Source organism: Sebastes umbrosus, unplaced genomic scaffold, assembly GCF_015220745.1.
Source record: "Sebastes umbrosus isolate fSebUmb1 unplaced genomic scaffold, fSebUmb1.pri S36, whole genome shotgun sequence".
Classification (NCBI taxonomy): domain Eukaryota; kingdom Metazoa; phylum Chordata; class Actinopteri; order Perciformes; family Sebastidae; genus Sebastes; species Sebastes umbrosus.
The window spans coordinates 72,023-84,921 of NW_023618441.1; the positions used below are offsets into that span (position 1 = coordinate 72,023).

At 43.6% G+C, this 12,899-nt stretch overlaps 1 protein-coding gene across 1 annotated transcript in view; it reads left to right on the forward strand.

The window, feature by feature from the left end:
• The first annotated feature begins 5,842 nt into the window (after positions 1–5,842).
• cngb1a (cyclic nucleotide gated channel subunit beta 1a) overlaps positions 5,843–12,899 on the forward strand; it is a 53,328-nt gene continuing 46,271 nt past the window's right edge. The window contains exons 1-9 of the mRNA XM_037762875.1: positions 5,843–5,885; positions 6,365–6,526; positions 7,317–7,356; positions 9,953–10,001; positions 10,749–10,848; positions 11,012–11,028; positions 11,447–11,461; positions 12,546–12,660; positions 12,721–12,768. Of these exons, the coding sequence (XP_037618803.1) occupies positions 6,365–6,526; positions 7,317–7,356; positions 9,953–10,001; positions 10,749–10,848; positions 11,012–11,028; positions 11,447–11,461; positions 12,546–12,660; positions 12,721–12,768 (546 nt within the window). The 5' untranslated portion in view covers positions 5,843–5,885. The remainder of the gene's footprint in view (positions 5,886–6,364; positions 6,527–7,316; positions 7,357–9,952; positions 10,002–10,748; positions 10,849–11,011; positions 11,029–11,446; positions 11,462–12,545; positions 12,661–12,720; positions 12,769–12,899) is intronic.

Consider the following 12,899-nt stretch of genomic DNA (forward strand, 5'->3'; position numbering starts at 1 on the left):
GTACCGTCAGTACAGTCAGGCCGGGTACTGTCAGGTCGGGTACAGTCAGTACCGTCAGGCCGGGTACCCTCAGGCCGGGTACGGTCAGTACCGTCAGGCCGGGTACCGTCAGGCCGGGTACAGTCAATACCGTCAGGCCAGGTACAGTCAGGCCGGGTACAGTCAATACCGTCAGGCCAGGTACAGTCAGGCCGGGTACAGTCAGGCCGGGTACAGTCAGGCCGGGTACAGTCAATACCGTCAGGCCGGGTACAGTCAGGCCGGGTACAGTCAAGCAGGGTACAGTCAGTACCGTCAGGCCGGGTACAGTCAGGCCGGGTACAGTCAGGCCGGGTACCCTCAGGCCGGGTACCGTCAGGCCGGGTACAGTCAGGCCGGGTACAGTCAGGCCGGGTACAGTCAGGCCGGGTACCGTCAGGCCGGGTACCGTCAGGCAGGGTACCGTCAGTACAGTCAGGCCGGCTACAGTCAGGCCGGGTACCGTCAGTACCGTCAGGCCGGCTACAGTCAGGCCGGGTACCGTCAGGCTGGGTACCGTCAGGCCGGGTACCGTCAGTACCGTCAGGCCGGGTACCGTCAGGCCGGGTACCATGGTTCGGTTCATCAACTAGAGGAACCCTTCATGTTTCAGCTTTTGGGTGTTTAATCTGAGCCCTCATTGGTCCGTCCGTCTCACTCTGCCCTCCCTCAGTAATCCTGTTAGCAGAGTTCCTCCATAATCCCCCACAGAGCTCAGATCCCTGCAGCTCTTCACCGCTTCTTCACCGCCGCCGGGATGCTGCTGGACCCTGACTGAGCTACTAAGGTAGGACCAGAGACCACCAGACCTCACCCCCTAGACCCCTAACCCTAGAGACCACCAGACCACACCCCCTAGACCCCTAACCCTAGAGACCACCAGACCACACCCCCTAGACCCCTAACCCTAGAGACCACCAGACCACACCCCCTAGACCTCTAACCCTAGAAACCACCAGCACATGGACCACACCCCCTAGGCCCCCTAACCCTAGAGACCACCAGCACATGGACTACACCCCCTAGACCCCCTAACCCTAGAGACCCCCAGCAGACCAGGGCTTTTTTTGTCCAACGTGGTCTGGACCGACCCAAGCCTGTTAGAGTCCTGTTAGCTGGACTCAGGACTCGTCTTTGGGAGTCTAACGGGTTCTGTCCAGATTAATGATGAGCGACAGGCCACAGAGACCACGGTCCAGTTCTGAAACCAGAGGGGACCAAAGTGCCGGCTCACATTGGGTCCTCCGGTGACTGGTTAACTGGTTAACTGGTTGATGTTCTGACTGGTTAACTGGTTAACTTGTTGATGTTCTGACTGGTTAACTGGTTAACTTGTTGATGTTCTGACTGGTTAACTGGTTAACTGGTTGATGTTCTGACTGGTTAACTGGTTGATGTTCTGACTGGTTAACTGGTTAACTTGTTGATGTTCTGACTGGTTAACTGGTTAATTTGTTGATGTTCTGACTGGTTAACTGGTTGATGTTCTGACTGGTTAACTGGTTAACTGGTTGATTTTCTGACTGGTTAACTGGTTAACTGGTTGATGTTCTGACTGGTTAACTGGTTGATGTTCTGACTGGTTAACTGGTTAACTTGTTGATGTTCTGACTGGTTAACTGGTTAATTTGTTGATGTTCTGACTGGTTAACTGGTTGATGTTCTGACTGGTTAACTGGTTAACTTGTTGATGTTCTGACTGGTTAACTGGTTGATGTTCTGACTGGTTAACTTGTTGATGTTCTGACTGGTTAACTGGTTAACTTGTTGATGTTCTGACTGGTTAACTGGTTGATGTTCTGACTGGTTAACTTGTTGATGTTCTGACTGGTTAACTGGTTAATTTGTTGATGTTCTGACTGGTTAACTGGTTAACTTGTTGATGTTCTGACTGGTTAACTGGTTGATGTTCTGACTGGTTAACTGGTTAACTTGTTGATGTTCTGACTGGTTAACTGGTTAACTTGTTGATGTTCTGACTGGTTAACTGGTTAACTGGTTGATGTTCTGACTGGTTAACTGGTTAATTTGTTGATGTTCTGACTGGTTAACTGGTTGATGTTCTGACTGGTTAACTGGTTAACTTGTTGATGTTCTGACTGGTTAACTGGTTAACTTGTTGATGTTCTGACTGGTTAACTGGTTAACTGGTTGATGTTCTGAATGGTTAACTGGTTAACTTGTTGATGTTCTGACTGGTTAACTGGTTAACTTGTTGATGTTCTGACTGGTTAACTGGTTAACTTGTTGATGTTCTGACTGGTTAACTGGTTAATTTGTTGATGTTCTGACTGGTTAACTGGTTAACTTGTTGATGTTCTGACTGGTTAACTGGTTAACTTGTTGATGTTCTGACTGGTTAACTGGTTAACTGGTTGATGTTCTGACTGGTTAACTGGTTAACTTGTTGATGTTCTGACTGGTTAACTGGTTAACTTGTTGATGTTCTGACTGGTTAACTGGTTAACTTGTTGATGTTCTGACTGGTTAACTGGTTAACTGGTTGATGTTCTGACTGGTTAACTGGTTAACTTGTTGATGTTCTGACTGGTTAACTGGTTAACTGGTTGATGTTCTGACTGGTTAACTGGTTGACGTTCTGACTGGTTAACTGGTTAACTGGTTGATGTTCTGACTGGTTAACTGGTTAACTTGTTGATGTTCTGACTGGTTAACTGGTTAACTGGTTGATGTTCTGACTGGTTAACTGGTTGATGTTCTGACTGGTTAACTGGTTAACTTGTTGATGTTCTGACTGGTTAACTGGTTAATTTGTTGATGTTCTGACTGGTTAACTGGTTAACTTGTTGATGTTCTGACTGGTTAACTGGTTAACTGGTTGATGTTCTGACTGGTTAACTGGTTAACTTGTTGATGTTCTGACTGGTTAACTGGTTGATGTTCTGACTGGTTAACTGGTTAACTGGTTGATTTTCTGACTGGTTGATTTTCTGACTGGTTGATGTTCTGACTGGTTAACTGGTTAACTTGTTGATGTTCTGACTGGTTAACTGGTTGATGTTCTGACTGGTTAACTGGTTAACTGGTTGATTTTCTGACTGGTTAACTGGTTAACTGGTTGATGTTCTGACTCGTTAACTGGTTGATGTTCTGACTGGTTAACTGGTTAACTTGTTGATGTTCTGACTCGTTAACTGGTTGATGTTCTGACTGGTTAACTTGTTGATGTTCTGACTCGTTAACTGGTTGATGTTCTGACTCGTTAACTTGTTGATGTTCTGACTGGTTAACTGGTTAACTTGTTAGGGTCCAACAAACAGGACTTTAACCTTGAGACCGTAAAGAGGTTCTAATCTCAATGTTAAATAAAGGTTCTATATAGAACGCTGTTTTGGTTTGATTTGTCAGTTACGTTAGGGACATGTTTTACGTTAGGGACGTGTTTTACGTTAGTGACTTGTTTTACGTTAGTGACGTGTTTTACGTTAGTGACGTGTTTTATGTTAGTGACGTGTTTTACTTTAGTGACTTGTTTTATGTTAGTGACTTGTTTTGCGTTAGTGACGTGTTTTACGTTAGTGACGTGTTTTACGTTAGTGACTTGTTTTACGTTAGTGACTTGTTTTACGTTAGTGACGTGTTTTACGTTAGTGACGTGTTTTACGTTAGTGACGTGTTTTACGTTAGCGACGTGTTTTACGTTAGGGACTTGTTTTACGTAGTGACGTGTTTTACGTTAGTGACTTGTTTTACGTTAGTGACTTGTTTTACGTTAGTGACGTGTTTTACGTTAGTGACTTGTTTTACGTTAATGACGTGTTTTACGTTAGTGACGTGTTTTACGTTAGTGACTTGTTTTACTTTAGTGACGTGTTTTACGTTAGTGACGTGTTTTACTTTGGTGACGTGTTTTACGTTAGTGACGTGTTTTACGTTAGTGACGTGTTTTACGTTAGTGACGTGTTTTACGTTAGTGACGTGTTTTACTTTGGTGACGTGTTTTACATTGGTGACGTGTTTTACTTTAGTGACATGTTTTACTTTAGTGACTTGTTTTACGTTAGTGACTTGTTTTACGTTAGCGATGTGTTTTACGTTAGTGACGTGTTTTACGTTAGCGATGTGTTTTACGTTAGTGACGTGTTTTACGTTAGGGACGAGTTTACGTTAGGGACGAGTTTACGTTAGTGACGTGTTTTATGTTAGCGACGTGTTTTACGTTAGCGACGTGTTTTATGTTAGCGACGTGTTTTACGTTAGCGACGTGTTTTACTTTGGTGATGTGTTTTACTTTGGTGACGTGTTTTACGTTAGTGACGTGTTTTACTTTGGTGACGTGTTTTACTTTGGTGACGTGTTTTACGTTAATGACATGTTTTACTTTGGTGACGTGTTTTACTTTGGTGACGTGTTTTACGTTAGTGACGTGTTTTAGTGACGTGTTTTACATTAGTGACGTGTTTTCAGTGCATCTGTTACGTTGTTTCTGTACGTATTTTACTTAGTTTACATTGTTATTTTAAGCCCGACCAGGATGTTTTCCCTTCAGCTGACGAGGTGGTTCTGTTTTCTGGTTAAATGTCTCTGAATCTAAGTTGAAGTTGTGAGTGAGCAGCTGGACGGAGGTTCTGATCACGGCTGTTATCAGCTGGAGGAGCTCCTGAGGTGGATTAGGGTCACCGTCACCGTCACCGTCACCGTCAGGGAGCTCTAATTGAGGCTTACACTCAGCCAGACATGATCTGAACACCAGTAAGAACAGAGAGAGAGTAATCACATATAATAATATATATATAAACTGGAAAAACAAAGTTTGGAAACTTGTGTTTGGTGGATTATTTCTCTGTTGTATCAATGCTAATGGTCATTGTATTTTACATGGTTGGAAAGCCTGTTTATTTACCTTCACAATGATGTCACACTTGTAAGGATCATGCATTTGTGGGATGAGCAGCACAGCTGATTATGTGGGGAGCCCCGGTGCCGATGGTAAACAGTGTATTTTCCTGTTGGTGTTGACTCTTGTTGTGAGTTGTTTGGTGGATGATTGAACTCTCTATCAGTAACAAGGAACAAACAAGACATATTGATTGATTGAATCCACCGTCAGGAGCCTCAGTAGCGGTGGAAGATCCATATGCAGCCACAACAGCCTGGCACCTCCTCCTCATGCTGGTCACCAACCTGGTCACACGTTGCTGTGGGATGGCGTTCCATTCCTCAACCAGGATTGGTTGCAGGTCAGCCAGCGTGGTTGTGTTGGTCACTCTAACACATACAGTACGCCCAAGCTGATCCCACAAGTGTTGAATTGGGTTGAGGTCTGGACTCTTGGCAGGCCGTTCCATTCTCTCTCCTCCCACATTGTGGAGGTAGTCTGTGATAACCCTGGCTCTGTGGGGGGGGGCGTTGTTTCTTGGAGGATGAAGTTAGGTCCCAGATTGTGGAGATATGGGATCACCACTGGCTGCAGAATCTCATCCCGATATCTCCCTGCATTGAGATGGCCTTCAATGATGACAAGCCTTGTTTTACCAGTGAGGGAGATGCCCCCCCCACACCATGACACTGCCCCCACCAAAAGCTGTTACTCCATCGGTTCAACAATCAGCATAGCGTTCTCCACGTCGTCTCCATACTTTGACCTGCCATCCAACTTTGGCAGACAGAACCTGGACTCATCACTGAACATGACATTCCCCCACATGTTCAGGTTCCATTGTCTGTGTTGTCGACACCAGCGCCAACGGGCCTGACGGTGAAAGGCAGTCATTGCAGGCTTCCTGGTAGCCTTATGAGAATACACTGTTTACCATTGGCAGAGCATTTTGGAACATTGTTCTTGGGCGCTCCCCACATCATCAGCTGTGCTGCTCATCCCACAAAAGTGTGACATCATTGTGAAGGTAAATAAACAGGCTTTCAACCATGTAGAATACAATGACCATTAGCATTGATACAACAGAGAAATAATCCACCAAACACAAGTTAACAACTTTGTTTTTCCAGTATATATATTATTATATGTGATTACTCTCTCTCTGTTCTTACTGGTGTTCAGATATGTTTTATTTCTGTAATAATATAATGACGATATAAATAACCTGGAGTCTTGTGTTGGAACAATTCATTGGGTGTCATTGAAAGTGAGTATATATATAATATATATATGTATATATATATATTCACACTGACTGGGATCAAATGTTAAATACATCAGAGGAAGTCAACAGGTTCAAACATTTTATTTATCTAAAGATATACAAAGTATTTTTTTGATTGTGTGAAAATTGTTGTTTTCTAAAGAAAGACAGAAAAGAGGAACCTTAAATCCAGATGTGAGCAGCTGCTGTGTGTTTGTGTGTTTGTGTGTCTGTCGGTGCAGATGTTGAGCTGGGTGGTCAAAGTGGTTCCTCAGCCGCCGGAGCCTCCGCCCAAAAGCGTCCCGGAGCAGGAGGAGGTTAAACCAACCGCTGCCCCGCCCCCTGCTGTGGCCCCGCCCCCTGCCGCGGCTCCGCCTCCTGTAGCCAAGACGCCTCCCGTCACTGTAAGCCACGCCCCTTTATTACTTTATGACCATCACATTTATTTATCACGTCCGTCTGGTCTCTTCTAGCCCATGTTAGAAGACCAGTTTCTGTTTTCTAGTAGAGTTTTAAATCCTCCACGTTCAGTAGTATTACAAGTATTACTACAGTAGTATTACAAGTCTTACTACAGTAGTATTACAAGTATTACTACAGTAGTATTACAAGTCTTACTACAGTAGTATTACAAGTATTACTTCAGTAGTATTACAAGTCTTACTACAGTAGTATTACAAGTATTACTACAGTAGTATTACAAGTCTTACTACAGTAGTATTACAAGTATTACTACAGTAGTATTACAAGTCTTACTACAGTAGTATTACAAGTATTACTTCAGTAGTATTACAAGTCTTACTACAGTAGTATTACAAGTATTACTACAGTAGTATTACAAGTATTACTACAGTAGTATTACAAGTATTACTACAGTAGTATTACAAGTCTTACTACAGTAGTATTACAAGTATTACTTCAGTAGTATTACAAGTCTTACTACAGTAGTATTACAAGTATTACTACAGTAGTATTACAAGTCTTACTACAGTAGTATTACAAGTCTTACTACAGTAGTATTATAAGTATTACTACAGTAGTATTATAAGTATTACTACAGTAGTATTATAAGTATTACTACCATGACTTCACAAAGAGGACTTTAAATATGAATCAGATCACATGTTTGTATTATTTGATGATGATGATGATGATGATGATGATGATGATGATGTCATCGTGTGTCTTCAACAGGAGAAGAAAGTGACGTTTCAGGATGAGTGCAGACCTGAAGGTAGTCCAGACCACACCCCCTAGACCCCTAGACTCCTAACCCTAGAGACCACCAGACTACACCCCCTAGACCCCTAACCCTAGAAACCACCAGACCACACCCCCTAGACCCCTAACCCTAGAAACCACCAGACCACACCCCCTAGACCCCTAACCCTAGAGACCACCAGACCACACCCCCTAGACCCCTAACCCTAGAAACCACCAGACCACACCCCCTAGACCCCTAACCCTAGAGACCACCAGACCACACCCCCTAGACCCCTAACCCTAGAAACCACCAGACCACACCCCCTAGACCCCTAACCCTAGAGACCACCAGACCACACACCCTAGACCCCTAACCCTAGAAACCACCAGACCACACCCCCTAGATGTCTCTCACAGTCAACGTCATGTTGGTCAGCAACATACAAACATGGATATACAGTATACATATATACATAAACATACATCTCTGTTTCATTCTTCACTCTGAACATGGAAACATGTATACATATAAACATACTGTATATATATATAAACATAAACATGTACTGTATACATATATAAACATAAACATGTACTGTATATATATATATATATATATATATATATATATACACATATACACATATATATATATACTGGTAAACAAAGTTTGTTAACTTGTGTTTGGTGGATTATTTCTCTGTTGTATCAATGCTAATGGTCATTGTATTTTACATCGTTGGAAAGCCTGTTTATTTACCTTCACAATGATGTCACACTTGTAAGGATCATGCATTTGTGGGATGAGCAGCACAGCTGATTATGTGGGGAGTGCCCAAGAACAATGTTCCAAAATGCTCTGCCAATGGTAAACAGTGTATTCTCATAAGGCTACCAGGAAGCCTGCAATGACTGCCCTTCACCGTCAGGCCCGTTTGCGCTGGTGTCAACAACACAGACAATGGAACCTGAACATGTGGGGGAATGTCATGTTCAGTGATGAGTCCAGGTTCTGTCTGCCAAAGTTGGATGGCAGGGTCAAAGTATGGAGACGACGTGGAGAACGCTGTGCTGATTGTTGAACCGATGGAGTAACAGCTTTTGGTGGGGGCAGGGTCATGGTGTGGGGGGGGCATCTCCCTCACTGGTAAAACAAGGCTTGTCATCATTGAAGGCCATCTCAATGCAGGGAGATATCAGGATGAGATTCTGCAGCCAGTGGTGATCCCATATCTCCACAATCTGGGACCTAACTTCATCCTCCAAGAAACAACGCTCGCCCCTACAGAGCCAGGGTTATCACAGACTACCTCCACAATGTGGGAGGAGAGAGAATGGAACGGCCTGCCAAGAGTCCAGACCTCAACCCAATTCAACACTTGTAGGATCAGCTTGGGCGTGCTGTACGTGTTAGAGTGACCAACACAACCACGCTGGCTGACCTGCAACCAATCCTGGTTGAGGAATGGAACGCCATCCCACAGCAACGTGTGACCAGGTTGGTGACCAGCATGAGGAGGAGGTGCCAGGCTGTTGTGGCTGCGTATGGATCTTCCACCGCTACTGAGGCTCCTGACGGTGGATTCAATCAATCAATATGTCTTGTTTGTTCCTTGTTACTGATAGAGAGTTCAATCATCCACCAAACAACTCACAACAAGAGTCAACACCAACAGGAAAATACACTGTTTACCATCGGCACCGGGGCTCCCCACATAATCAGCTGTGCTGCTCATCCCACAAATACATGATCCTTACAAGTGTGACATCATTGTGAAGGTAAATAAACAGGCTTTCCACCCATGTAGAATACAATGACCATTAGCATTGATACAACAGAGAAATAATCCACCAAACACAAGTTAATAACTTTGTTTTTCCAGTTTATATATATATACATATAAACATGTATACATATACACATAAACAAGTATACATATACACATAAACAAGTATACATATACACATAAACAAGTATACATATACACATAAACATGTATTCATATACACATAAACATGTATACATATTGTATACACATAAACAAGTATACATACAGAGAAATAATCCACCAAACACAAGTTTACTAACCAAACACAAGTTTACTAACTTTGTTTTTCCAGTTTATATATATATACACATAAACATGTATACATATACACATAAACAAGTATACATATACACATAAACAAGTATACATATACACATAAACAAGTATACATATACACATAAACAAGTATACATATACACATAAACATGTATTCATATACACATAAACATGTATACATATTATATACACATAAACAAGTATACATACTGTATACACATAAACATATACACATATACATATAAACATGTATACATATACACATAAACATGTATACATATACACATAAACAAGTATACATATACACATAAACATGTATACATATACACATAAACAAGTATACATATACACATAAACAAGTATACATATACACATAAACATGTATTCATATACACATAAACATGTATACATACTGTATACACATAAACATGTATACATATACACATAAACAAGTATACATACTGTATACACATAAACATGTATACATATACACATAAACATACATCTGTGTTTTATCAACAGCTCCAAAAGCTGACAAACTCAACCAGGAAGCACCAGCCGAGGACAACGGGTGAGTTCTTCTGATGACATCACCGTGATGATATATAATATACGTATACATATTATATACGTAATGACGTATATTATATACTGTACATACTGTATATAACATACAGTATGTGTGAACATGAGTGTTTGTGTGGAGCAGCGATGACATCATCTAAATGAGATGATGAAGCCGTATGCTGGCGTCTGTAAAGTAATCTGATTACAGTAGTAGAGTTAGTGTTATTCATGACATCATAATGGGACCATCTGACCGCAGGGCCCCAAATAACACGTGCATGTGCACGGCAGTGCACGTGAAATTTGAGCTGTGCACGTAATCCTCACGCCCTCTCACGCCCTCTCAAGCCACACGTCAGTTCTCTCCCGCAGAGAAGAAGTCATGTAAGACTGATGACGGGACGGACGAGACAGAGCGGCGTCTAAACGCCATTAAACGCCGTTAAACACCGTTAAACACCGTTAAACACCGTTAAATACCGCTCTCACGCCCGCCTATATTACACATCGTGTATTCAAGAAGTTCTGCTGAGTTTGTGTTGAGACGTGACGCTGAGACGTGACTCTGAGACGTGACGCTGAGACGTGACGCTGAGACGTGACGCTGAGACGTGACTCTGAGACGTGACTCTGAGACGTGACTCTGAGACGTGACGCTGAGACGTGACTCTGAGACGTGACTCTGAGACGTGACTCTGAGACGTGACTCTGAGAGAACTGAAGGTTAGAACTGGTCCTGTTCTGTCCTCAGACCTGCAGGATCTCAGCCCGGTGTGTTGATGTGGATCAGCACCGCTCTGCCTCAACCGGTACTCTCTCCAAAGCTGAGTCGAGCCAACTCCACCACCAAGGTGAGCACCAGATCCTGACCCAGGATCGGGTACTGACCCGGGATCAGATGCTGACCCGGTATCAGACCTTACAACAGAGTCCAGGTGTCCTGGATGTCATGGTAATGTCTCCATGTCTTCTCCTTCCTTCACCCCCCCGACCCACCTTACCCCGTTCACACAGGAGGAACCATCAACGAGGTAAATATAATACAGGATCACTAGTTCACATTCTGAACTCTAGTCTGGACTTGGACTTGTTTTGATACGACTTGAGTCTGGACTTGGACTTGTTTTGATACGACCTGAGTCTGACCTGTGTTCCCTCTGTGTTCTCTCTGTGTTCCCTCTGTGTTCTCTCTGTGTTTCCTCTGTGTTCCCTCTGTGTTCCCTCTGTGTTCTCTCTGTGTTCCCTCTGTGTTCTCTCTGTGTTTCCTCTGTGTTCCCTCTGTGTTCCCTCTGTATTCTCTCTGTGTTCTCTCTGTGTTCCCTCTGTGTTCTCTCTGTGTTTCCTCTGTGTTCCCTCTGTGTTCTCTCTGTGTTCTCTCTGTGTTCCCTCTGTGTTCTCTCTGTGTTTCCTCTGTGTTCCCTCTGTGTTCTCTCTGTGTTCCTTTTCCAGTAAACCTGAAGACCAGTAAGTAACTACAGGAAACATTTCCTGCCAAATAGTGAGCTGCTTTTTAATCCCCTCAACAGAAAGTGCCAAATAGTGAGCCGCCTTATGACCTGCGTTTACAGATAGTTACAGATAGTTACAGATAGTCACAGATAGTTACAGATAGTTACAGATAGTCACAGATAGTCACAGATAGTTACAGATAGTTACAGATAGTCACAGATAGTTACAGATAGTCACAGATAGTCACAGATAGTTACAGATAGTTACAGATAGTCACAGATAGTTACAGATAGTTACAGATAGTCACAGATAGTTACAGATAGTTACAGATAGTCACAGATAGTTACAGATAGTCACAGATAGTTACAGATAGTTACAGATAGTCACAGATAGTCACAGATAGTTACAGATAGTCACAGATAGTCACAGATAGTTACAGATAGTTACAGATAGTCACCGGGAGAACTAATCAGGGCGGGGCAGACAATCAAAAAAGGTGGGAAAACAAACAAAGGTAGGAAGTAAAACCAGACAAGAGGATTGAATTTCAAACTAAAACAGGAAACACTAGAATGCAAACAAAATAACAGAAAACCAAATCACTAAGACAGAACTAATAGACTAGAAGGAGGAACACTAGGAGGAACTAATAGACTAGAAGGAGGAACATGAGATCCAAACAATGAGGAAACAAGTCCAATGTCCTCTGGTAGAACCAGACCAGAACTCCTCCAGTCCTGAAGGTCTGCTGCTACAGATTCTATTGAGTCCCTGAAAGTAGAACCCAGTAGAGCCCATCACCCTTTCATTGATCACATGACCATCAGCATGTTTGGGTTGTCCTGCCGAGGAGCCGGTGGCGGTTCTGCAGAGTCCTCCAGAGTCCAGTAGAGTCCTCTAGAGTCCAGTAGAGTCCTCCAGAGTCCAGTAGAGTCCTCCAGAGTCCAACAGAGTCCTCCAGAGTCCAGTAGAGTCTTCCAGAGTCCAACAGAGTCCTCCAGAGTCCAGTAGAGTCCTCCAGAGTCCTCCAGAGTCCTCCAGAGTCCTCCAGAGTCCAGTAGACATCAGTCATTGTGTCTCTCTGCTGTTTGAACCACAGGAAGGGGATGATAGCCTGGATCGCTCAGGGTCTGGAGATGGTCGTCCCTCAGCCTGACCTGACCAGGAAGGAACCACCAGCAGCTGAACAGCCTGCTCAGCAGGTACATCAGCAGGTACATCAGCAGGTCCCTCAGCAGGTCCCTCAGCAGGTACATCAGCAGGTACATCAGCAGGTCCCTCAGCAGGTCCCTCAGCAGGTACATCAGCAGGTCCCTCAGCAGGTCCCTCAGCAGGTACATCAGCAGGTCCCTCAGCAGGTACATTAGCAGGTACATCAGCAGGTCCCTCAGCAGGTACATCAGCAGGTACATCAGCAGGTCCCTCAGCAGGTCCCTCAGCAGGTCCCTCAGCA